The following is a 22,843-nucleotide window of genomic DNA, read 5'->3' as shown; positions in this document are numbered from 1 at the left end:
GGTGGGGGTGTGGAACAAGCTGCCCGGCCGTGTTGATGTTGTCTCATCGTCCAGTGATTTTTTTCCCCGTTTTTCCTGTCAGAAACAATGATGAGGGAGCGACACTGTAATCCTAATTGTTGGGCACGATTCCCCGCTGCCCATCAGACGAGAAGTACAAACAATCGGCAGTACTGCTCGGTTTTGGAAACTCACTGGGAGGTGAGAGATTTCACATGACCCCGTGCCACCAGCACAACCGGCATCACTTGATCCCATGAGAAGCTGCAAAAGCACAAAAACTGTGAACACGGCATTGATAAGAGAAACGAGGAAGGAAGAGACAGATGGGTTCAATATTGCAGGACAGGAGAGAGAGAGAGAGAGAGAGAGAGACAGGTAGAGAGAGAGAGGAACAGACAGTTTACATCAGTGTGCAGGAGGAGTGTGGCAGCAGTCAGTCGGGGTGTCAGTACCTGGACTGGGGCTCTCGGTGTCAGGGTCTTTAGTACTGTTGGGGCTCCCTGGAGTCACAATGTTGGGGTCTTTAGTACTGTTGGGGCTCCCTGGAATCACAGTGCTGTGTCCTTTAGTACTGTTGGGGCTCCCTCTCGTCACAATGTTGGGGTCTTTAGTACTGTTGGGGCTCCCTGGAATCACAGTGCTGTGTCCTTTAGTACTGTTGGGGCTCCCTCTCGTCACAATGTTGGGGTCTTTAGTACTGTTGGGGCTCCCTGGAGTCACAGTGCTGGAGTCTTTAGTACTGTTGGGGCTCCCTGGAGTCACAGTGCTGGAGTCTTTAGTACTGTTGGGGCTCCCTGGAGTCACAGTGGTGGGATCTTTAGTACTGTTGGGGCTCCCTGGAGTCACAGTGCTGTGGTCTTTAGTACTGTTGGGGCTCCCTGGAGTCACAGTGCTGGAGTTTTGAGTTGTCTTGGGTTGCCCTGGAAACACAGTATGAGCCTCAGGTTAAAAGACGAACTTCAGTCACCAGAGAAGGAAGAAATGGTACGAACCGGTTTCTCAATCTGACCACACTGCTCCTCATCCTCACCTCCCAGCACCTCCAGCTCTGCCACAGCCTGACTGTTACAGTAGTACAGTCCAGAGTCGTCCAGCTCTACATCATGAATGTAAAGAGACCCATTGGACCTCTGCCTGCAACAAGCTGCCCAGCCCTGTGGTTGAAGCCGATACCCTGGCTCCTCTCCAGACACAGCTGGGTGAGCTCCTCCAGTAAGGACAGGAGGCTCTTCTGTACACAGAGGGGGGTAGGGGTGGGGAACAAGCCGCCCAGCTTGATGAGAACGGGATCCTCCACTGAATTATCTACTTAAGTATCAAAAGGGCTCGATAAGCCTCATCGCCTCCTCTCGTTCATGGCCTTGCCCATTTTCTCACGTGTTTTGGTACAAAAATGAAAAATGCAAATATTCTGTCATAAGTAGTCTGGTGAACACAGAAACCAGGTTCAATCTGCTCACCTGTCGTCACCTGTACATCTGCCACCGGCTGCCTGTTACACCAGTACAGTCCGGAGTCTCCAGGCTTCACACTCCATATCAGGAGGGAGGAATCGTCAAGCAGAGAGAATCTGTTCTGTGGATCATCAGCTCCTTTGACCAGACTTCCATCCTCACGTCTGGACAGCACAGTGTGATCAACACCACCTCTCGGAGTGACTGACCACTGTACTGGCTCATTGAAAGAAACAGGCTTCGACACAGCACAGATCAGGGTGACAGATCTTCCCTCTGGGACAGTGACAGTGCGGATCGCTGGTTCTGCGGAAACAGTTTTTCTCATTGAAACACTGATCCTGAACACGCACACCGAAATACTACCACAGATCATCCACAGACAGATGATATTCTACCACCCTGTGGTGTAAATGGGTTTTTAGCTGTTGTTGCTTCAGAAAACGTTTACATAACATAAATCTACTGTATCTATCCTAATTTTTTTCTTATGTGTAATCATTGCTTTCATTTTAACCAGTAAAAATATCGTTAATAGTCACTAGGAATTTACGTGAATGTATTGCTTTAAGCACCCAATTAAAATATATTACATTTGACTTTGCTAATAAACAAGAGACGAATAACTGAACTTAATGCAGCTAAATAATATTTTCAATGATGAGTAAGCCGACGTAAATCACACTGAAAACCAGAAAGAAAACAACTTTTCGGTTATACAGCCGCCTTCTGGTCTCCAGTGTGAGATGACACCTACTTGTCTACTTTTCTAGTAGTTTTCACACCCAAAACCACAGCACAGCTTAGCCTCATGTTCTCTCATTGGCAGCAGTTAATTTAATTCACCAAATAACCCATTACAACTCAATTGTTAAATTAAAAATTACACTTCAGCATTGAGTTAAAACAACCTAGAGCATTATTTTGCTGTCTGTCAAAGCCTGACTATTATCACAGCTACTGTACATACTTTGTGTTAGACATTTTAATCGTATTAAGAAAATGTTTGAATTGTACAATATTTTTCTAATACGGTTGCAATTTCACATTTCATTTTTCTGTCCGCATATTTTTAAGGTTACATCTCTGGTCAAAACAGTTAAATATGAAAGGAAAATTCTCGAATCAAAATCGTTAATAATTCAATCTACAGCTAATCTGAAAGTAAATGTCACATCTATATACTGAACCCATAACTAAGGTAGGATGTATTTGTGTACACTTTTTGTAATTAAGTGCAAATACCCATCTTCAATTCTACTGGAGGAGAACTATCCCCCTCACATCATCACCTTCAACCCCAGCAACACCCCCACAACCTAGCTCTGCTGAGATCAGGCTCAGTAAGGCAGAGACCGAGCCGGTGTCTTACCTGTCTGGGCCAGAGGGGCGCTCCCACAGAGCAGGAGACAGATCCACAGAGCACCGGACACAGCTGAGCCCGTCATCAGGAGGCTGACCCTCTCCAGCTTCTCCAGCAGTCACTGGGCTGCGTCTCTTCGACAGCAGGGACACCCTCACAGCCCTGGTCTGCGGAGATCGGGGTCAGTCAAGAGGAAGATCCAGAGAGAGGTGGACAGGTCTGTCTGCAAGAGTGCTGAGGAGAAGACAGTGCTGGTCAGCCGTGTTCAGTGTGCTGTGTCCCTTCTACAGCAGGGACACCCTCACAGCCCTGGTCTGCGGAGATCGGGGTCAGTCAAGAGGAAGATCCAGAGAGAGGTGAACAGGTCTGTCTGCGAGAGCGCCGAGGAGACAGTGCTGGTCAGCCGTGTTCAGTGAGCTGTGTCTCTTACAGAGCTAGAGCACACCCACAGCCCTGGTCTGCGGAGATCGGGGTCAGAGAGCAGCCAGGACCGTGCGAACTCAGAACGCAGCGCTGATGAGCTGTGGTCGGGTCAGGCTTGACACTCTTCTGATGACAGACACCGCGGGGGACTGACAGACACTTTCTGCTGACACCGACCACGCGGACCAAAAATAACGCCCCCGTTCGGCTGCTCGCTCCCCCCCTCTCGCCACTGACGCAAAAGAGCAGAGCGGGGACGTGCCCACAGCCCGGGGGGGGGGCTGAGATCAGAGGAGAGACAGGCGCAGGAGGAGGATGAAAACAGCTGTGGTGAGGGGTGAGCGGAGTCACGTGGCCTCTTCCGAGAAAAGGAACAGCATCGGACCCAGACTGGCACTTCGGCGTCCTTTGTGTGCGTGCGGAGGAGCTCATCCAGCTGTGTGTGGAGAGGAGCCAGGGTATCGGCTTCAACCACACAGCCAGGCGGCCTGTTCCCCACCCCCACCCCCCTCTGTGTACAGAAGATCCTCCTGTCCTGACTGGAGGAGCTCACCCAGCTGTGTCTGGAGAGAAGCCAGGGTATCGGCTTCAACCACACGGACTGGGCAGCTTGTTCCCCACCCCCGCCCCCCTCTGTGTACAGAAGAGCCTCCTGTCCTGACTGGAGGAGCTCACCCAGCTGTGTCCTGAGAGGAGCCAGGGTATCAGCTTTCTCGTTTCTCCCACGGGGGCGGGCGGAGGACGCGGAGCAGGAAGTGACCAGCCCCACCCCGGGTGACGAGGGCAGCCCTGGTCCGGCCCGAGACGGAGTCATCGCCGAGGGGGCAGCCCTGGTCGGCACGGCGACACGGAGCTCTCAGGGCAGAGGGCAGTCGGCACGGTCCACTCCTCCCCTCACTGGACTCCCCGCATTCGTCTGAGCACCGCTGGACACTCAGTCTGTCCATTAGGGTGTCCACTCACCTCACTGGACTGGTGTCCCCATCTCAGGCCTGCTGGGCAGCTGGTCAGTCCATTAGGGTGTCCACTCACCTCACTGGAGTCCAGTCCTCCCCTTCACCGGATTCGTGTTTGCGTCTGAGCCCCGCTGGACACTCGGGACAGCTGGACACTTGCTCAGTCCATGAGGGTGTCCACGTCCCTGGAGGGGTGTCTACACTTCTGCAGTCTCATCGTGGCACAGCGAGACAGCTCAATGCTGATGTGTGAGGCTGTGTCAATGGCTCCCCCTGCTGGACCCATCATGAAAAGGCCCATCTCATCGGCCTGGGAAAAACTAAGGCTGCTGCTGGGAGAGGTGTGAGTGGGGCCAGCAGGGGGCGCTCTCATCCTGCGGTCTGTGTGGGTCCTGATGCCCCAGTATAGTGACGGGGGACACTGGACTGTAAACAGGTGACGTAAAACCGAGGTCCTGACTCTCTGTGCTCATTAACAATCCCGGGGTGTCTCTGGAGAAGAGTAGGGGTGTTACCCCAGTGTCCTGGCCTGATTCCCCCCCTGGTCTTGACCCATCATGGCCTCCTAATCACCCCCCTCTCTGAACTGGCTCCATCCCTCTGCTCTCCTCCCCACTGAGAGCTGCTGTGTGCTGAGCGGACTGGAGCATCATCCAGGTGGGGGCTGCACACTGGGGGGGGCTGGAGGGGATCCCCCTGACCCGGGAAGAGCTCTGAGGGGAGGGTCCAGCAAGGCGCTATATAACCGTAAGCAATTATTTTTATTATGGTCACAAAAGCAGCGCGGCTGATTCCCTGTGTGAGAAGCTGTATCAATGGCTCCTCCTGCTGGGCCCACAATGCGACCATCAGATCGAACTGGAAGTTAATTAGTTCAGAGGCGTTGCAAGAACTTTCTCTTCCACAGACCTTCAGTGAACTTCATACACAAGTCAGCTGGTGTTTGCGTTTCTTCTTGAACCCCCAAGACTCTCTTTGTTGTTGTTTTTTTGAGACCTGGCCTCTGAAAAATTCTCCTACCCCCACCTGGCAGCGAAGCCTCCGAAAAGAGCCAGAACCCACTTGGATCAGCCGTCTCCGAGATGAAAAGGACACACGATAAAATACTTTTGGGCCGTGGGCAGCCCAGACTATCGCGTTCGAAATCTGCCCGGACTTCACGATGAAAATAATAATAATAATAATAATAATTGCTTACACTTCTAGAGCGCTTTTCTGGACACTCCACTCAAAGCGCTTTACAGGTAATGGGGATCCCCTCCACCACCACCAGTGTGCAGCCCCCACCTGGATGATGCGACGGCAGCCATAGTGCGCCAGAACGCTCACCACACATCAGCTCTCAGTGGGGAGGAGAGCAGAGGGATGGAGCCAATTCATAGAAGGGGATTATTAGGAGGCCATGATTGGTAAGGGCCAATTGGAAATTTGGCCAGGACACCGGGGTTACACCCCTACTCTTTTCGAGAAGCGCCATGGGATTTTTAATGACCACAGAGAGTCAGGACCTCGGTTTTACGTCTCATCCGAAGGACGGCGCCTGTTTACAGTATAGTGTCCCCCGTCACTATACTGGGGCATCAGGACCCACACGGACCGCAGGGTGAGAGCGCCCCCTGCTGGCCCCACTCACACCTCTCCCAGCAGCAACCTTAGTTTTTCCCTTTTAACCTTAGAAAATGCTATTCTCTTAAAGTCAGGGTATTCGGGGCAATGCGTTTAGGGCAAAGGCAGAATTTCCTGGATCTGGCTTTCCGGTCGGGTCTTCAGCGATAGAGGATCGGGAGCAGGAAGCGACGACCGCCGTCTCACGTCGCGGGCTCCGGCTGTGAACCCGTCTCTGCCGAAGAGGAGCCACCTTGGACCCGTCGGGCAGGGCCGAGAGAGCGCCGACCGCAGCCCGATCACTCGGCGCCTGCAGAAATCGATCGCGCCGAGCCCGTGAACCGGGGCTCTCCGACTCCCGCGATCGTCCCGCTAGAGGGACAAAGACACAGTAACACAATACGTCATCAACCCAACAGCCCGTCAGATACGCAGGGAAGACGAAAGGGGGAAAAAAAAAAACAGTAGAAGCTTTGGGTACACGTCACAAGAGTGTGAAAACAATGCGTCGGGTTATCAGGGTGGGGAAACGGGTACGCGAGACGCATCCCTGGTGAAGAAATAAAACAAGGAAAATCTCACAAGCAGCTGCCCACAGCAAGAGGGTGCATATCTGAGGGAATAAAGGATAAAGAGGTCCTACTACACAGCTACAGACTGTTTGACCCTCTACCATGTGGAAAACAGTACCGGAGCATTCGGGCCCGGGCTACCAGACTCGGAGACAGTGTTTACCCCCTGCACTATCAAACTGTTAAACTCCCAGCCTCTCCCACTCTCCTCTCACCTACGATCTGAACCTCACAGTGCCTTCTCTCTTACCAAAAACCCAAACACACATTGAGATCTACCTCTCCCATACAGGTCAAAAGCTCACTCCCAATCATTTCTATCCCTTTATCTCATTCCGTTGAGGCATGTTTTTGCACATAACCCGTTACCTTTTTGTTGTTTTGCCCATCTGATGTTGTTTTTTTTTTGCACACTGCCTGTTGTCTCTGTCTTTCTTTTGTTATACAATTGTATCGTTGTTTTTTTTCTTTGTACTACTTATCGTCCAAGAGCCAGCTAAAGAGCATTTCGTTATACCATATACCTGTGTGTGAGTATGACAATAAACTTGAACTTGAACTTAAATCCGGAAGGTTTAAAACAACTCCCCTTATGGAAGAGCTCAGACTCGCCGCGCAAGAGGCGCTGTTTGTTTTAATAATGATTATAATGATAATGGCTGACACTTATAGAGCGCTTTTTCTGGACACTCCACTCAAAGCGCTTTACAGGTCATGGGGACTCCCCTCCACCACCACCAGCACCAGTGTGCAGCCCCCACCTGAAATCAAACCAGTAAAACCTCACAATCAGCTGCCCAAGGCAAGCGGATTAATAACCGAGGGAATGAAGGATAAACAGGTCCTACCGCACCGAAATCTGGAAGCTTTAAATCGACGCCCTTAGGAAAGAGCTCAGACTCGCCGTTTGGTTGGTTTGGGTTATACGCGACGTTGCAAACAAAAAAAAACCAAAAAGTAAATCTAGAAGAGCACTGAGCTTTCGGCGGCGGCCGAAAACGGCAAATAAATGTAAAAAAAAAAACAAAACCAGCTGAAAAGCCGAGCTCGGCCGGGTGAAGACCGAGGGTGGTGGAGGTTCATCGCTGCTGCAGGTGGGACGCCCGTCCAGGCTCGGCCTCGGCGCTTCACGGACACGGAAAGCACGCCTTCAAACCGGCTGCATTCGCGTCTGGCGTCGCTTCCGCGCAAGAAACCAGAACAAAAACACGACCCACTGGGTGTCTGCGGTGCGTTTGTACGCGTTTATTCGGCAGTGCAGGGGGAAAACTGTGTTTGTACGGATGGCTTCGCGCAGTTTAAACCCGCGTAATGAATCCCCAGCCCCGTCTCCGTCACTAGCCGTCGCCTCCCTGCGCTCCTGAGCCCCGGAGAGGCGCTGTAGCCGAGAAACGTCTTTAATTTCTCCAGAAGGACAGCGCTCGGCCGGAAGTCAGCGTCTCTAAGCGGAAGTTCCCGCGTTGCTTAACGACACACGCACCTGTCAGGCGAGAAGTCGCGCCTCCACAAAACCACCCCCCCCCCAAAAAAAAATAAAAATAAAAATAAAGCTAAAGTCTTCGACGTGCGTGACGGGAGAGGGCTTACGATACGTTACCGCGTCGCCCTGTTGCGTCTTTTCCTGCCGGCTTTCCGCGAACGCAACGCAACGCAACGCAACGCAACGCGGCTCGGCCGCCATCCCTCCCCATCCGGCTCCTCGCGGGGCCCGGAGCGGGCGGGAGGTCAAGAGGTTACGTTGTACGTGCGCGGTGACGTCAGACGCCCGGATAAAGGTTCGCCGTCGGACCTGAGGCACGAGGCCCGGAATAACAGACAGCAGAATTGCTGGAGGGGCAGAGAGATCAACCCTAATCTCTCATCACTTCGCAAATCAGGATGTGCTCTGGACTGCAGAAAACACACAACAGTGTTAAAACTCTTCGGTGTCCAATCCAGTGCTGTGCACATTGGGGAAACTGATGTCCTTTAACTCCTCTGGCGCCCCCACCCAAAGAGCTGTGCTTTTAAAAAGGTGTCTGTGACCCTGGTCCAGTCAGTCCAGGGGTCTGTAACTCTGGTCCAGTTAGTCCAGGGGTCTGTGTCCCCGGTCCAGTCAGTCCAGGGGGTCTGTGTCCCCGGTCCAGTCAGTCCAGGGGTCTGTGACCCTGGTCCAGTCAGTCCAGAGGTCTGTGACCCTGGACCAGTGAGTCCAGTGCTGCATACATATTTTAGTCACAGTAGAGATTGGTGATCAGAACTGTCTACTGTAAATAACACACAGTGACTCTCATAGTATGAAATTCATGTTCATGTTAAAACAATTAAGGAACAGAAATAATTCTAAAATGCTGTGGCTTTCAACATAAATTCCATATTACCTGTACTGCCCAAATGGGAGGGGTTTGAGTCCACGGTGGGCGTGTCTAGAGAGCCCAATGGGAGGGGTTTGAGTCCACAGTGGAAGTGTCTAGAGAGCCCAATGGGAGGGGCTTGAGTCCAGGGTGGGTGTGTCTAGAGAGGCCAATGGGAGGGGCTTGAGTCCACATGGGCGCGTCTAAAGAGGCCAATGGGAGGGGCTTGAGTACACCGTGGGCGTGTCTAGAGAGCCCAATGGAAGGGGCTTGAGTCCACAGTGGGCGTGTCTAGAGTGCCCAGTGGGAGGGACTTGAGTCCACGGTGGGTGTGTCTAGAGAGCCCAGTGGGAGGGGCTTGAGTCCACGGTGGGCATGTCTAGAGAGCCCAGTGGGAGGGACTTGAGTCCACGGTGGGTGTGTCTAGAGAGCCCAGTGGGAGGGGCTTGAGTCCTCGGTGGGTGTGTCTAGAGAGCCCAGTGGGAGGGGCTTGAGTCCACGGTGGGCATGTCTAGAGAGCCCAGTGGGAGGGGCTTGAGTCCACGGTGGGCATGTCTAGAGAGCCCAGTGGGAGGGACTTGAGTCCACGGTGGGTGTGTCTAGAGAGCCCAGTGGGAGGGGCTTGAGTCCACGGTGGGTGTGTCTAGAGAGCCCAGTGGGAGGGGCTTGAGTCCACGGTGGGCATGTCTAGAGAGCCCAGTGGGAGGGGCTTGAGTCCATGGTGGGTGTGTCTAGAGAGCCCAGTGGGAGGGGCTTGAGTCCACGGTGGGCATGTCTAGAGAGCCCAGTGGGAGGGGCTTGAGTCCATGGTGGGTGTGTCTAGAGAGCCCAGTGGGAGGGACTTGAGTCCACGGTGGGTGTGTCTAGAGAGCCCAGTGGGAGGGGCTTGAGTCCATGGTGGGTGTGTCTAGAGAGCCCAGCGTCAAGGGCTCATCACGGGCGTGCCTCCGAGAGGAAGTGGGCTTTTAAGCAGGAAGGGGCTTATTTCTTCGTCAGTGTGGTTTTGAGTTGTGAAACTCGGGCTGATCTCGGCACTTACCGGCGCGACATGGAGCTGTGTGGTGCAGCCTGGCTGGTCCTGCTCTGGTGCGGAGCTGCTCTCAGGGCGCTGGGAGGTGAGTCCTGTGCTACTGATCGCTCCCACGCGGGAAACATCTGGAGAAACAAAACTCAGAATTATGTCAGTGATCATTAGGTATACAGGTGGCACAGTGGCTCAGTGGTTGTGGCCGCCCAACTCGGGCGTCCTGGGTTCGATTGTGGATGTGGGGTGCTGTCTGTGTGGAGTCTGCATGTTCTCCCCATGTTCGAGTGAGTTTTCTCCAGGTGCTCCAGTTTCCTCACACAATCCTTAAACATGATGGGGGGTTTACTGGCTTCTGGAAGTGTGTGTGTCTAGTGTGTGTGTGTGTGTGTGTGTGTGTGTCCTGTGATGGACTGCTGTCCTGTCCAGGGTGTGTGTGTGTGTGTCCTGTGATGGACTGGTGTCCTGTCCAGGGTGTGAGAGTGTGTGTGTCCTGTGATGGACTGGTGTCCTGTCCAGGGTGTGTGAGTGTGTGTGTGTGTCCTGTGATGGACTGGTGTCCTGTCCAGGGTGTGTGAGTGTGTGTCCTGTGATGGACTGGTGTCCTGTCCAGGGTGTGTGAGTGTGTGTGAGTGTGTGTGTGTGTCCTGTGATGGACTGGTGTCCTGTCCAGGGTGTGTGAGTGTGTGTCCTGTGATGGACTGGTGTCCTGTCCAGGGTGTGTGAGTGTGTGTGTGTGTCCTGTGATTGACTGGTGTCCTGTCCAGGGTGTGTGAGTGTGTGTGAGTGTGTGTGTGCGTCCTGTGATGGACTGGTGTCCTGTCCAGGGTGTGTGAGTGTGTGTGTGTCCTGTGATGGACTGGTGTCCTGTCCAGGGTGTGTGAGTGTGTGTGTGTCCTGTGATGGACTGGTGTCCTGTCCAGGGTGTGTGAGTGTGTGTGAATGTGTGTGTGTGTCCTGTGATGGGAGGGTGTACCCCACCTTACTCCCGTTGCTGGAGGGGAGATCCCGGCTGCCGAGCTGCGGAATTCGGGCGTGGAAATTTTTGCGGTGGGCATCGGGGATTTGAAACGCTCCCAGCTGGAGTCGATCGCCAGTCTTCCCACAGACACCCACATGTTCGGCATCGCAGACTTCCGGGCACTGGGGAAGATAAACAAGGACCTCTTGACGTCCGTCTGCTCGGGGATCAAGCAGGAACCAGGTGTTCCAATCAGAGGTGGGTTTTCGAATCTAGCTCTGCTTAGAACACTGCACCGCAGGAATGAAATTTAACTCCGATATGTTAATTCTTTATAGACTTACAACAGCTGTGCTCTGGCAAGTCATGGATTTATGTTACAGCTGTAGGTGACAGGTTCATTAATCTGTGAAGAGCATTCAGATGGTAAATACACCGGCTTCTACTGAATTTGACCTTTCCTCTATCCTCAAATTTAACACCTCCCGGGGAAGGAGCTAGTTAATCAACAAACTGAAAAAAATCTCATTTAAATAGTTACACAATTGTGGTAGTGAAATTATTAAGACATGAATGTCCAGTCCTGGTCCTGGAGGGGTCAGTGTGTGTGTGTGTCTGCAGAGTCTCCAGGGGTCTTTAAAGCAGGGCTGTCCAGTCCTGGTCCTGGAGGGGTCAGTGTGTGTGTGTGTCTGCAGAGTCTCCAGGGGTCTTTAAAGCAGGGCTGTCCAGTCCTGGTCCTGGAGGGGTCAGTGTGTGTGTCTGCAGAGTCTCCAGGGGTCTTTAAAGCAGGGCTGTCCAGTCCTGGTCCTGGAGGGGTCAGTGTGTGTGTGTCTGCAGGGTCTCCAGGGGTCTTTAAATCAGGGCTGTCCAGTCCTGGTCCTGGAGGGGTCAGTGTGTGTGTGTGTCTGCAGAGTCTCCAGGGGTCTTTAAAGCAGGGCTGTCCAGTCCTGCTCCTGGAGGGGTCAGTGTGTGTGTGTCTGGGTCCTGTGCTGCCTCTCTCTCTCCCTGCCGAAAGGACTCTCCTCCTTCTACACGGTCCACAGCTGCCTCATGGCCAGCAGACTGGCAGGAATGGTCGCCGCGGTGCTCGTGACGGGGATCAGGAGCCGACAGAGAGAGCAGAGTGGGGAAGAGAGAGCGCTGGCCTGACTCCCCCCCGCCCCCGGAGTCCCCCCCCCTGTCCCAGGGATCCGCGGGACAAAGTCGCACGGACAGATAACATTTTCCGTCTCCTCGGCAGCCTCCGGGAAGGAGCGGCCTGCCTGGATGTCGCAGTCGGGAGGCGTTTTCTAGCGAGATGCGGATTTCTGGTGGAGCTCGTACGGGTCTGCGTCGGCCGGATGAAAAGACGCTCCCCTGACCGTGCTCTGTATTATTTTGAAAGCAAATTGTCAATTCCTTCGGAGAAACGGAATAAATACATTGGTGTTATCTGAGATCTAGCCTGGGGTTTCCTCTGTCTGTCAATCAGAATCCAGGACCATGTGATCCATGTGTTTTTACGGGATACGCAGTGTGTCCTCTTTCCTAGGAATGTCTAGCAGGGAGGACAGAAATGTACCAGACTCCCCAGATGAAACCCCAGTAATTCTTCCCCGAGTGCACCTTTGAGTGAGTGTACCAGAGAGCACCTGTATTAGTTCCCAGAGATCACCTGTACCCGTTCCCAGAGAGCTCCTGTATTAGTTCCCAGAGAGATCCTGTATTAGTTCCCAGAGAGCACCTGTATTAGTTCCCTGAGAGCTCCTGTATTAGTTCCCAGAGAGCTCCTGTATTAGTTCCCAGAGACCTCCTGTGCCCGTTCCCAGAGATCACCTGTATTAGTTCCCAGAGAGCACCTGTGCCCGTTCCCAGAGAGCTCCTGTACCCATTCCCAGAGAGCACCTGTATTAGTTCCCAGAGAGCTCCTGTACCCATTCCCAGAGAGCACCTGTATTAGTTCCCAGAGAGCACCTGTGCCCGTTCCCAGAGAGCTCCTGTATTAGTTCCCAGAGAGCTCCTGTATTAGTTCCCAGAGAGCACCTGTTCCCGTTCCCAGAGAGCTCCTGTATTAGTTCCCAGAGAGCTCCTGTATTAGTTCCCAGAGAGCACCTGTATTAGTTCCCTGAGAGCTCCTGTATTAGTTCCCAGAGATCACCTGTGCCCGTTCCCAGAGAGCTCCTGTGCCCGTTCCCAGAGAGCACCTGTATTAGTTCCCAGAGAGCTCCTGTATTAGTTCCCAGAGATCACCTGTACCAGTTCCCAGAGAGCTCCTGTATTAGTTCCCAGAGATCACCTGTACCCGTTCCCAGAGAGCTCCTGTACCCGTTCCCAGAGAGCACCTGTGCCCGTTCCCAGAGAGCACCTGTGCCCGTTCCCAGAGAGCACCTGTGCCCGTTCCCAGAGAGCTCCTGTATTAGTTCCCAGAGAGCACCTGTGCCCGTTCCCAGAGAGCACCTGTGCCCGTTCACAGAGAGCACCTGTACCCGTTCCCAGAGAGCACCTGTATTAGTTCCCAGAGATCACCTGTACCCGTTCCCAGAGAGCACCTGTACCCGTTCCCAGAGATCACCTGTACCAGTTCCCAGAGATCACCTGTACCCGTTCCCAGAGATCACCTGTACCAGTTCCCAGAGATCACCTGTACCCGTTCCCAGAGAGCTCCTGTATTAGTTCCCAGAGAGCACCTGTACCCGTTCCCAGAGAGCACCTGTATTAGTTCCCAGAGAGCTCCTGTTCCCGTTCCCAGAGATCACCTGTACCAGTTCCCAGAGATCACCTGTATTAGTTCCCAGAGAGCACCTGTGCCCGTTCCCAGAGAGCACCTGTACCAGTTCACCTGTGTGGGTTCCCAGAGAGCACCTGTACCAGTTCACCTGTGTGGGTTCCCAGAGAGCACCTGTGCCCGTTCCCAGAGAGCTCCTGTATTAGTTCCCAGAGAGCTCCTGTACCAGTTCACCTGTGTGGGTTCCCAGAGAGCACCTGCACCTGTGTGTATGACAGACCCAAGCAGCGAGGCAAGCCTGCAGACAGCGCACAGTGGCGTAACTCTGACGACTCGGGGCAGGACCGTAAAATCAAAGACACGTGTCCGGACAGCGCAGTCTGCCGTCTTACAAGTGTTATTGAGAAACTCACGGTGTCAAATATTAAATAAGTACCGAACCGTACAAATCACAGCGCACCCGCCCCCGGGATGTGAGGAGACGTCGCTGCAGTGTCCTCTTCTTCAGTTCATCACTCAAGCTGGGACGGTGGGAAGGGCGCCGGTCCACCGCGGCCTGCTCGCTCAGTCGGTCCCGCGCCGGGCGACGGAGGAGTAGACCACGCTGGAGTCCGCGTCCTGGGCTTGGGGCCGCGGGTCCCTCTTGCCCTGGTGCCCCAGGGAGGCGTAGTGGACCTCTCCCTCCCCCTGGACATTGTCCACCTGGGACAAGGGGACAGGAAGGGAGGGGGCCGGTTTGTCCTGACATTCTCGGCAGCAACGGTCTCCGAGCTTCCGGTGAATCTCAGATAGGGGGGAGAGACGGCGAGAAAGAACAGGAACAGGAGAGGACAGGACAGACCGACACTCAGGACAAGACAGGACAGACACTCAGGACAAGACAGGACAGACCGACACTCAGGACAAGACAGGACAGGCACTCAGGACAAGACAAGACAGGACAGACAGACGGACACTCAGGACAAGACAGGACAGGCACTCAGGACAAGACAAGACAGGACAGACAGACACTCAGGACAAGACAGGACAGACACTCAGGACAAGACAGGACAGACCGACACTCAGGACAAGACAGGACAGGCACTCAGGACAAGACAAGACAGGACAGACAGACGGACACTCAGGACAAGACAGGACAGGCATTCAGGACAAGACAAGACAGGACAGACAGACACTCAGGACAAGACAGGACAGACAGACTGATACTCGGAACAAGACAAAACAGACACTCAGGACAAGACAGGTCAGAGGGAAAGACAGACACTGAGGTCAAGACAGGACAGATGGACAGACAGACATTCAGGACAGATCAGGACAGGTGAAGACAGACTGCACCTACCTGTCCTGCTGTGCTCTGCGCTGCTTCAGCCCCTGTGAGACAGGGAGACAGACAGTGAGAGAGGAGCTGTGCAGGCACCTCGTTCTAACTTCTGTGGCTAACAGAGCACGTGTAGGACTTCACATCCAGACACCTTCCAGTACAGGTAACAGCTGAAACACAACACCACAACACACAGCCCGCATCCGCCTTCACAGTCTCGCGCCTCATGCAGGGCCTGATGCAGAAGGTCACTCAGATGCCCGCTGGCATCCAGGGTGCGTTGAGGTTCAGTAATTCGACTGCCTCTTCTTTCTCGAGTGTGCCTGCACATTTCTTGCGTGGTTGAAGCCGATACCCTGGCTCCTCTCCAGACACAGCTGGGTGAGCTCCTCCAGTCAGGACAGGAGGCTCTTCTGTACACAGAGGGGGGTGGAGGTGGGGAACAAGCTGCCCAGCCCTGTGGTTGAAGCCGATACCCTGGCTTCTCTCCAGACACAGCTGGGTGAGCTCCTCCAGTCAGGACAGGAGGCTCTTCTGTACACAGAGGGGGGCGGGGGTGGGGAACAAGCCTGTATAGCCTCTCAGAGGTTCCTGCGTGTCGGGATTCCTTGAGATGCATGACCTTTCCTCCCCAGTCACACGGTGCAAGGCGGGGCCACGCCCTGCAGGGGGGAGCCGGCCAGCCACGGGATCAGACTCCCCCCCCCAGCCAGCGGAGCCAGCGGGCCAGCCGCTCCAGGAAGCGCAGGCAGAACACGCACGCTCCCCACAGAAGGTGGTCCTGATCTGGGACCTCAGCGGAGCTGCCCTCCACCGGTCCCGGACGGTCGAATCATCCAGCCGCAAAGCGCCCGCTGTCGACAGGGGGCTGCGAGAGAGCGGGACTCACCGGCCGCCGGTGGGCCGTCTACGGCCGTCGCTGTGGCCCCGGGGTCGAAGGCTGGGGAGGAGAAGGAGCCCGTTAGCGGCCGCGCGGCAGGAGGGGAGCTCGTTCTGCGCCACCGCTCGCCCGCCTGCCCCCCTCACAGAGCCCCAGAGCGGCGAGCCCCCTACCTGCGGCCCGGCGTCTCCTGGACCTCCTCCAGAGCAGGGCCAGTCCGAGCAGGAGGCCCAGCGCGCAGAGGGTGGAGGCCACCGCCGCCACGACTGCGGAGAGAGAGAGAGGGAGAGGGAGAGGGAGGAGGGGGGCGTTGCGCACCGGCGTCCACCAGGTGGCGCTGTGGCGCTGGGATCGGGCGGTGAGGCTGGGGGGACGGCGGCTCAGCGCCTCGTCTGTCAGCGGTACAGCCCGCCCTCTCTCTCCTACCTGCGGCGGTGGGCGATCCTGTGTTACCCGTGGCCGTGTCGTCTCCTGCGTCTCTCCCTGCGTGGACAGACAAGGGAGAAAGGTGTCTCCCGGTGCAGGGCTGGGCTCCCGGCCCCTGTGCCCGCTCTGGTGGCGTCCCAGTGTCTGAGGCTGGACTGTGAGAGAGAGGCAGAGCAGACCCCTCTCACATGACCTGGGGACTGCAGCACTGAGGACATCATCATCCCTCCGTCCAAATTCCCACAGCTCCCTCCAGTCCAGGGCCACAGACTGGGGGAGCTGGAGTCTGTCCCAGCAAGCAACAGGCACAAGGCAGGGCTCACCCTGGACAGGACACCAGTCCATCACAGGACACACACACACTCACACACCCTGGACAGGACACCAGTCCATCACAGGACACACACACACTCACACACCCTGGACAGGACAGCAGTCCATCACAGGACACACACACACCCTGGACAGGACACCAGTCCATCACAGGACACACACACACCCTGGACAGGACACCAGTCCATCACAGGACACACACACACTCACACACCCTGGACAGGACACCAGTCCATTACAGGACACACACACACTCACACACCCTGGACAGGACACCAGTCCGTCACAGGACACACACACACCCTGGACAGGACACCAGTCCATCACAGGACACACACACACTCACACACCCTGGACAGGACAGCAGTCCATCACAGGACACACACACACCCTGGACAGGACAGCAGTCCATCACAGGACACACACACTCACACTCCCCCATCAGCATGTCTTTGGACCCACCCAACACAAGAGCGAACGTGCGAACTCCACACAGAAACTCCTTCTCTGCTGCCCCTGACGTTATCATCTCCATTTCATTTCGACAACAGGCAGCTACTGCTGTCCCACAGCAACGAGGCCAACCAGAGACACTGAACTGGTGAGTGAGCTCTCCCACGAGGGGGGAGGTGTTACTGGCCTGCAGGTACCTGTCTCTTGTCTCCACACTGGACAGGAGGGCATGACCGCGACCTCGCTGACCCCCCAGAGCAGCAGCACCCCTCTGGTCACCCCAGAAGTACAGGGTGTCTTAGCGACAGCCCAGACCCCCCCTTACCCCATGTAACAGAGTACAGGGAGAGAGAGAGAGAGAGAGAGACAGGGACAGGAACAGACAGACAGGTGAAATCAGTGTGCAGGAGGAGTGAAGCAGCAGACAGTCGGGGTGTCGGTACCTGGACAGGGGCTCTCAGTGCTGGGGGCTTCAGTAATCACGGGGTCCCCTGGAATCACAACGCACTGACATTTAAAAAAAAAAAACACCTTCTGCCACACAACGAAACATCGTCAACAGCGAAAGCCCTAATAAGTTAAGACACAAAGCACGCCACAGTTGGGAAGGGTCTCTGAACTGTGGCTTGACTGATTCACTAGTATTGTTTTTGGGGGTGTAATTGGCCATTAAGGACGACCGGCCCAGCTCACCCACACTGGGCCTACAGAGGGAGAAAGGACCCAGTACTGTCCGGTCGCTCGGCTCCAGTTCGCCAGCAGGGGGTGGAACTGAGCAGCACGACAGGAGGTGTCAGGCAGTCTCCGTCAGTAAACGTCCCCAGGGATGCTCTTCCCGGGCGGAGAGGACAGGGGAGTGGGAATAACTGGGATTCTGATCCGGCTGCCAGACTTTACTCCACCGCCCTCTCGTCAGCTGTCGGTCTGCCGCAAGATGCCTGATAAACGGTCACATCAGACAGGAGCAAGATATGGACAAACAAGTTCAAGATCCTCACCTGTCGTCACCTGTAAAACTGCAACAAGCTGCCTGTTACAGCTGTACTGTCCAGCGTCTCCAGGCTTCACACTCGATATCCGGAGGGAGGAATCGTGTAGCAGAGAGAATCTGTCCTGTGGATCATCACCTCCTTTGACCACACGTCCATCCTCAAGTCTGGTCACCAAAGTGTGACCAACACCTCTCTGAGTGACTGTCCACTGTACTGGCTCACTGGGAGAAGGGGGGTTTGACATGCCACACTCCAGGGTTACTGGATCTCCCTCTGGGACAGAGTGATGTGTCAGCCCTGTGGAAGTTCAGGGTAGGGGTTAATGTTGTCTGCAATGAACCTACATTCAGATCATCACCCCCCCCGGCACTAAACACAACCCACACAGCCCCACTGAGTCTGGGTTGGCGGGAGAGGCCCAGGGTGTGGCAGCGATCTGCCTCAGTCCTCCTGCTGCTCAGGTTACTAAACAGGTTAATAATAATTAGGGGCATTACTACAATGTTATTAAAACTATTAATAACCTTTAATATTATTAACTATCTATAACTTGTTAATATATTACAGAGTCTGGACAGTGTGATACAGACAGGACAACACAGTCCAACCAGAGTCTGGACAGTGTGATACAGACAGGACAACACAGTCCAGCCAGAGTCTGGACAGTGGGGGACAGACAGGACAACACAGTCCAACCAGAGTCTGGACAGTGTGATACAGACAGGACAACACAGTCCAGCCAGAGTCTGGACAGTGGGGGACAGACAGGACAACACAGTCCAGCCAGAGTCTGGACAGTGTGATACAGACAGGACAACACAGTCCAGCCAGATTCTGGACAGTGGGGGACAGACAGGACAACACAGTCCAACCAGAGTCTGGACAGTGTGATACAGACAGGACAACACAGTCCAACCAGAGTCTGGACAGTGGGGGACAGACAGGACAACACAGTCCAACCAGAGTCTGGACAGTGGGGGACAGACAGGACAACACAGTCCAGCCAGAGTCTGGACAGTGGGGGACAGACAGGACAACACAGTCCAGCCAGAGTCTGGACAGTGTGATACAGACAGGACAACACAGTCCAGCCAGAGTCTGGACAGTGGGGGACAGACAGGACAACACAGTCCAGCCAGAGTCTGGACAGTGGGGGACAGACAGGACAACACAGTCCAACCAGAGTCTGGACAGTGGGAGACAGACAGGACAACACAGTCCAGCCAGAGTCTGGACAGTGGGGGACAGACAGGACAACACAGTCCAGCCAGAGTCTGGACAGTGTGATACAGACAGGCCTGGACAGTCCAACCAGAGTCTGGACAGTGGGGGACAGACAGGCCTGGACAGTCCAACCACAGTCTGGACAGTGTGATACAGACAGGACAACCCGACCTCCCCACCCCAGTTGTGACGGGTGACACAGACGTGTGACAGAAATCACGCTATTGAATTCTGAGTCATGAGTGACACAGGCGAAGGGACAGAATAACTCATCTCACTCGAGAACATCCTCACTGAATATTCTCATCCCTCACTCCACTCCGACATCAGCTTCTCTTCCTAGCGTCAACGCCTGGCGTGCCGAGACCCGGGCCCGGCAACACATCCCACGATCCCCGAGGGGGGTCACTGTCCTACCTGACCGGGAGCTCCGGACCAGGAGCGTCAGCAGGAGAAACGCTGGAACAGGACCGCCACGCTCCATGGTGCCCCTCGGTGTGTGCGCAGGCAGGAAGTGTTGCAAACCCAACGCTGTCACGTCCTCCCCCCCAGACAAGTTCTGCTTCTGGTGCTTCCTGTTTTGTTTTGATTTTCCTTTTGCGCTGAGTTTTGCCTGGGTGGGGTTGGAAAGCCCTCAGCTTAAGACCGGTTTCAAAAACATGGCCGGGCAGCTTGTTCCCCAGTTCCCACCACCCTCTGCGTACGGACGGTTCGTCCGGTCCTCGGGCTTTCAACCCACTCGCGCACAATTTCCACGTGGGCCCACTGGTTGTGCGTCTCCCAACGGCTACCACACCTCTGTGCCGAACCCCTACGCCAAAGGGGCAGCCCCCCTCAACACCGGAGTTCAGGAGTGTGACGTCACTAAGCTGTCTCATCCGACTCCGTGACACCACCAGCACATGTATACGTGGGTACAGGGGTACATGGGTAAGGCACAGGAGAATTAAACCATTAATTAAACCACAAATTTCCCATTGGCCCTTACCCATCATGGCCTCCTCATCACCCCCCCTCTCTGAACTGGCTCCATCCCTCTGCTCTCCTCCCCACTGAGAGCTGCTGTGTGCTGAGCGGACTGGAGCATCATCCAGGTGGGGGCTGCACACTGGGGGGGCTGGAGGGGATCCCCCTGACCTGGGAAGAGCTCCGAGTGGAGGGTCCAGCAAGGCGCTATATAAGTGTAAGCAATTATTATTATTAATTATTATTATTATTATTAAACAAAAAAGAAAAACACAAAAGCAAACATCCGTAAAGGCACGGCATCATCCCTTTATTGAGAGACACGCAGAAGTCTCAGGAGCTGTGAGCGAGTGAAGGCGTTTTGATTAGACAGGAGGAAAGGGTTGTGAAACCCGCTCGGTGGTTTCCTCTGCTGCCCGGAACTGGGCCGCACTGAATCTCTGCGCATTGTTTGTCTCATTAAAACGGCAAAAACTTTTTCTTGTCCTCGAGAAGCCAGAGCTTTAGAGAGACCCACGAAACCCGCCGGACAGAACTGAAGCCGAGGACCCCTGCTTCTGTACCGTACCGTACCGTACCGTACCGTACGGCGGGGCCGCCTGTTCCACGCCCCCGCCACCCTTTGCGTAAAGATGTCAAATCGGAACATTTCGACACGCGACAAAAACAAAAACCTCGACCACCGGGTGTCGGAAACAGCTTATTAAATTTCCGAGGCGCGAAACGCCTTCGTGAGTTCACTTCTCTTGCCTTTAAAGCAGAAGATGTAACACAACGCCTCATCAAATCCCTGGGTAGGGTGGAACACGAGGGATCACCCGCCAGAGCGCTGCTGGACTGCTTGTCCACAACACCCACCACTCTCTGTGCAAAGCAGCACGGCCTATTACATACCAAAGGTAGCCCTTGCACCGAATTCCCATTGGTGACCTCAGCGGAGGTTGGGGTAGCATTTTTCTGGCTAATATATTCATAATCAGAAGGCCTGTAGAATATCTATCACAAAAATGTAAAAAAAAAAAGTCCAAAAGGATCATTGTCGTGCAGACGAAGCCCCAGAACTTGTTGTCCGGGCCTGAACTGGACCGATAAGTGACAGACTGTGACCTAGGTGTTGCCGGCTCTTCGGATGTCAACCTAGAGATGAAAACAGGAAGCAGATGACAAATCAGGCCCTTCGGCTCATCGTTGGTAATTTTAGCTGTATCATCCAGTCAGGAAAGTAGATATTTTCCTAACATAACAATAACAATAAAAAAAAAGTCTTGTCCCACGTTAACACACGTTATACTTTAAATGACCTGGGCACTCATTTGGAAAGAAATAAAATATTAACCCTAGTTATATATTATCATCTACTCTTTTCATTTACCTCAAGTTGAATACTTTCTAGTACTGTATAGTACAATATGTATCTACACATTCTGTCAATGTCTTCCATATTCTTACTATAAAGCAAGAAAACCTGTAACATCTCTCTGGACACTGGCCAGGGGCTTGTAGAAAACACTCTGATGTGGTCATCTCTCTGGACGCTGGCCAGGGGCTTGTAGAAGACACTCTGACGTGGTCATCTCTCTGGACGCTGGAGGGGCTTGTAGAAGACACTCTGATGTGGTCATCTCTCTGGACGCTGGAGGGGCTTGTAGAAGACACTCTGACGTGGTCATCTCTCTGGACACTGGAGGGGCTTGTAGAAGACACTCCGACGTGGTCATCTCTCTGGACGCTGGAGGGGCTTGTAGAAGACACTCCGACGCGGTCATCTCTCTGGACACTGGCCAGGGGCTTGTAGAAGACACTCTGACGTGGTCATCTCTCTGGACGCTGGCCAGGGGCTTGTAGAAGACACTCTGACGTGGTCATCTCTCTGGACACTGGAGGGGCTTGTAGAAGACACTCTGACGTGGTCATCTCTCTGGACACTGGAGGGGCTTGTAGAAGACACTCTGACGCGGTCATCTCTCTGGACACTGGCCAGGGGCTTGCAGAAGACACTCTGACGTGGTCATCTCTCTGGACGCTGGCCAGGGGCTTGTAGAAGACACTCTGACGTGGTCATCTCTCTGGACACTGGAGGGGCTTGTAGAAGACACTCTGACGTGGTCATCTCTCTGGACGCTGGAGGGGCTTGTAGAAGACACTCTGACGTGGTCATCTCTCTGGACACTGGAGGGGCTTGTAGAAGACACTCCGACGCGGTCATCTCTCTGGACACTGGCCAGGGGCTTGCAGAAGACACTCTGACGTGGTCATCTCTCTGGACGCTGGCCAGGGGCTTGTAGAAGACACTCTGACGTGGTCATCTCTCTGGACACTGGAGGGGCTTGTAGAAGACACTCTGACGTGGTCATCTCTCTGGACACTGGAGGGGCTTGTAGAAGACACTCTGACGCGGTCATCTCTCTGGACGCTGGAGGGGCTTGTAGAAGACACTCTGACGTGGTCATCTCTCTGGACGCTGGAGGGGCTTGTAGAAGACACTCTGGCGCAGTCATCTCTCTGGACGCTGGAGGGGCTTGTAGAAGACACTCTGACGGGGTCATCTCTCTGGACACTGGAGGGGCTTGTAGAAGACACTCTGACGTGGTCATCTCTCTGGACACTGGCCAGGGGCTTGTAGAAGACACTCTGACGCGGTCATCTCTCTGGACGCTGAAGGGGCTTGTAGAAGACACTCTGACGGGGTCATCTCTCTGGACACTGGAGGGGCTTGTAGAAGACACTCTGACGTGGTCATCTCTCTGGACACTGAAGGGGCTTGTAGAAGACACTCTGATGTGGTCATCTCTCTGGACGCTGGAGGGGCTTGTAGAAGACACTCTGATGTGGTCATCTCTCTGGACACTG

General features: G+C 54.4%; 1 protein-coding gene across 16 annotated transcripts in view; it reads right to left on the bottom strand.

Annotated features, from left to right (window-relative positions):
* LOC148662529 (protein turtle homolog B-like) overlaps positions 1–19,679 on the bottom strand; it is a 53,567-nt gene extending 33,888 nt beyond the window's left edge. For 4 of the 16 annotated variants that reach the window (XM_088631193.1, XM_088631194.1, XM_088631195.1 and 1 more), the window contains exons 1-4: positions 7,041–7,849; positions 2,830–6,176; positions 1,464–1,763; positions 456–923 (exon numbers count right to left, since the gene is read on the bottom strand). In XM_088631193.1, coding sequence (XP_088487319.1) covers positions 456–923; positions 1,464–1,763; positions 2,830–2,905 — 844 coding nt within the window. In that variant the 5' untranslated portion in view covers positions 2,906–6,176; positions 7,041–7,849. Of the gene's footprint in view, positions 1–455; positions 924–1,463; positions 1,764–2,829; positions 6,177–7,040; positions 7,850–17,809; positions 18,101–19,444 lie in introns of those variants that run through there. The other 12 variants (XM_088631181.1, XM_088631185.1, XM_088631182.1 and 9 more) reach the window with 11 other exon arrangements.
* Positions 19,680–22,843: the final 3,164 nt, after the last annotated feature.

This window comes from Lepisosteus platostomus, chromosome 5, assembly GCF_059453375.1.
Source record: "Lepisosteus platostomus isolate fLepPlt1 chromosome 5, fLepPlt1.hap1, whole genome shotgun sequence".
Classification (NCBI taxonomy): Eukaryota; Metazoa; Chordata; class Actinopteri; order Semionotiformes; family Lepisosteidae; genus Lepisosteus; species Lepisosteus platostomus.
Note: the sequence above shows the minus strand (reverse complement) of the source record. Positions and strands in the feature narration are given on the sequence as shown.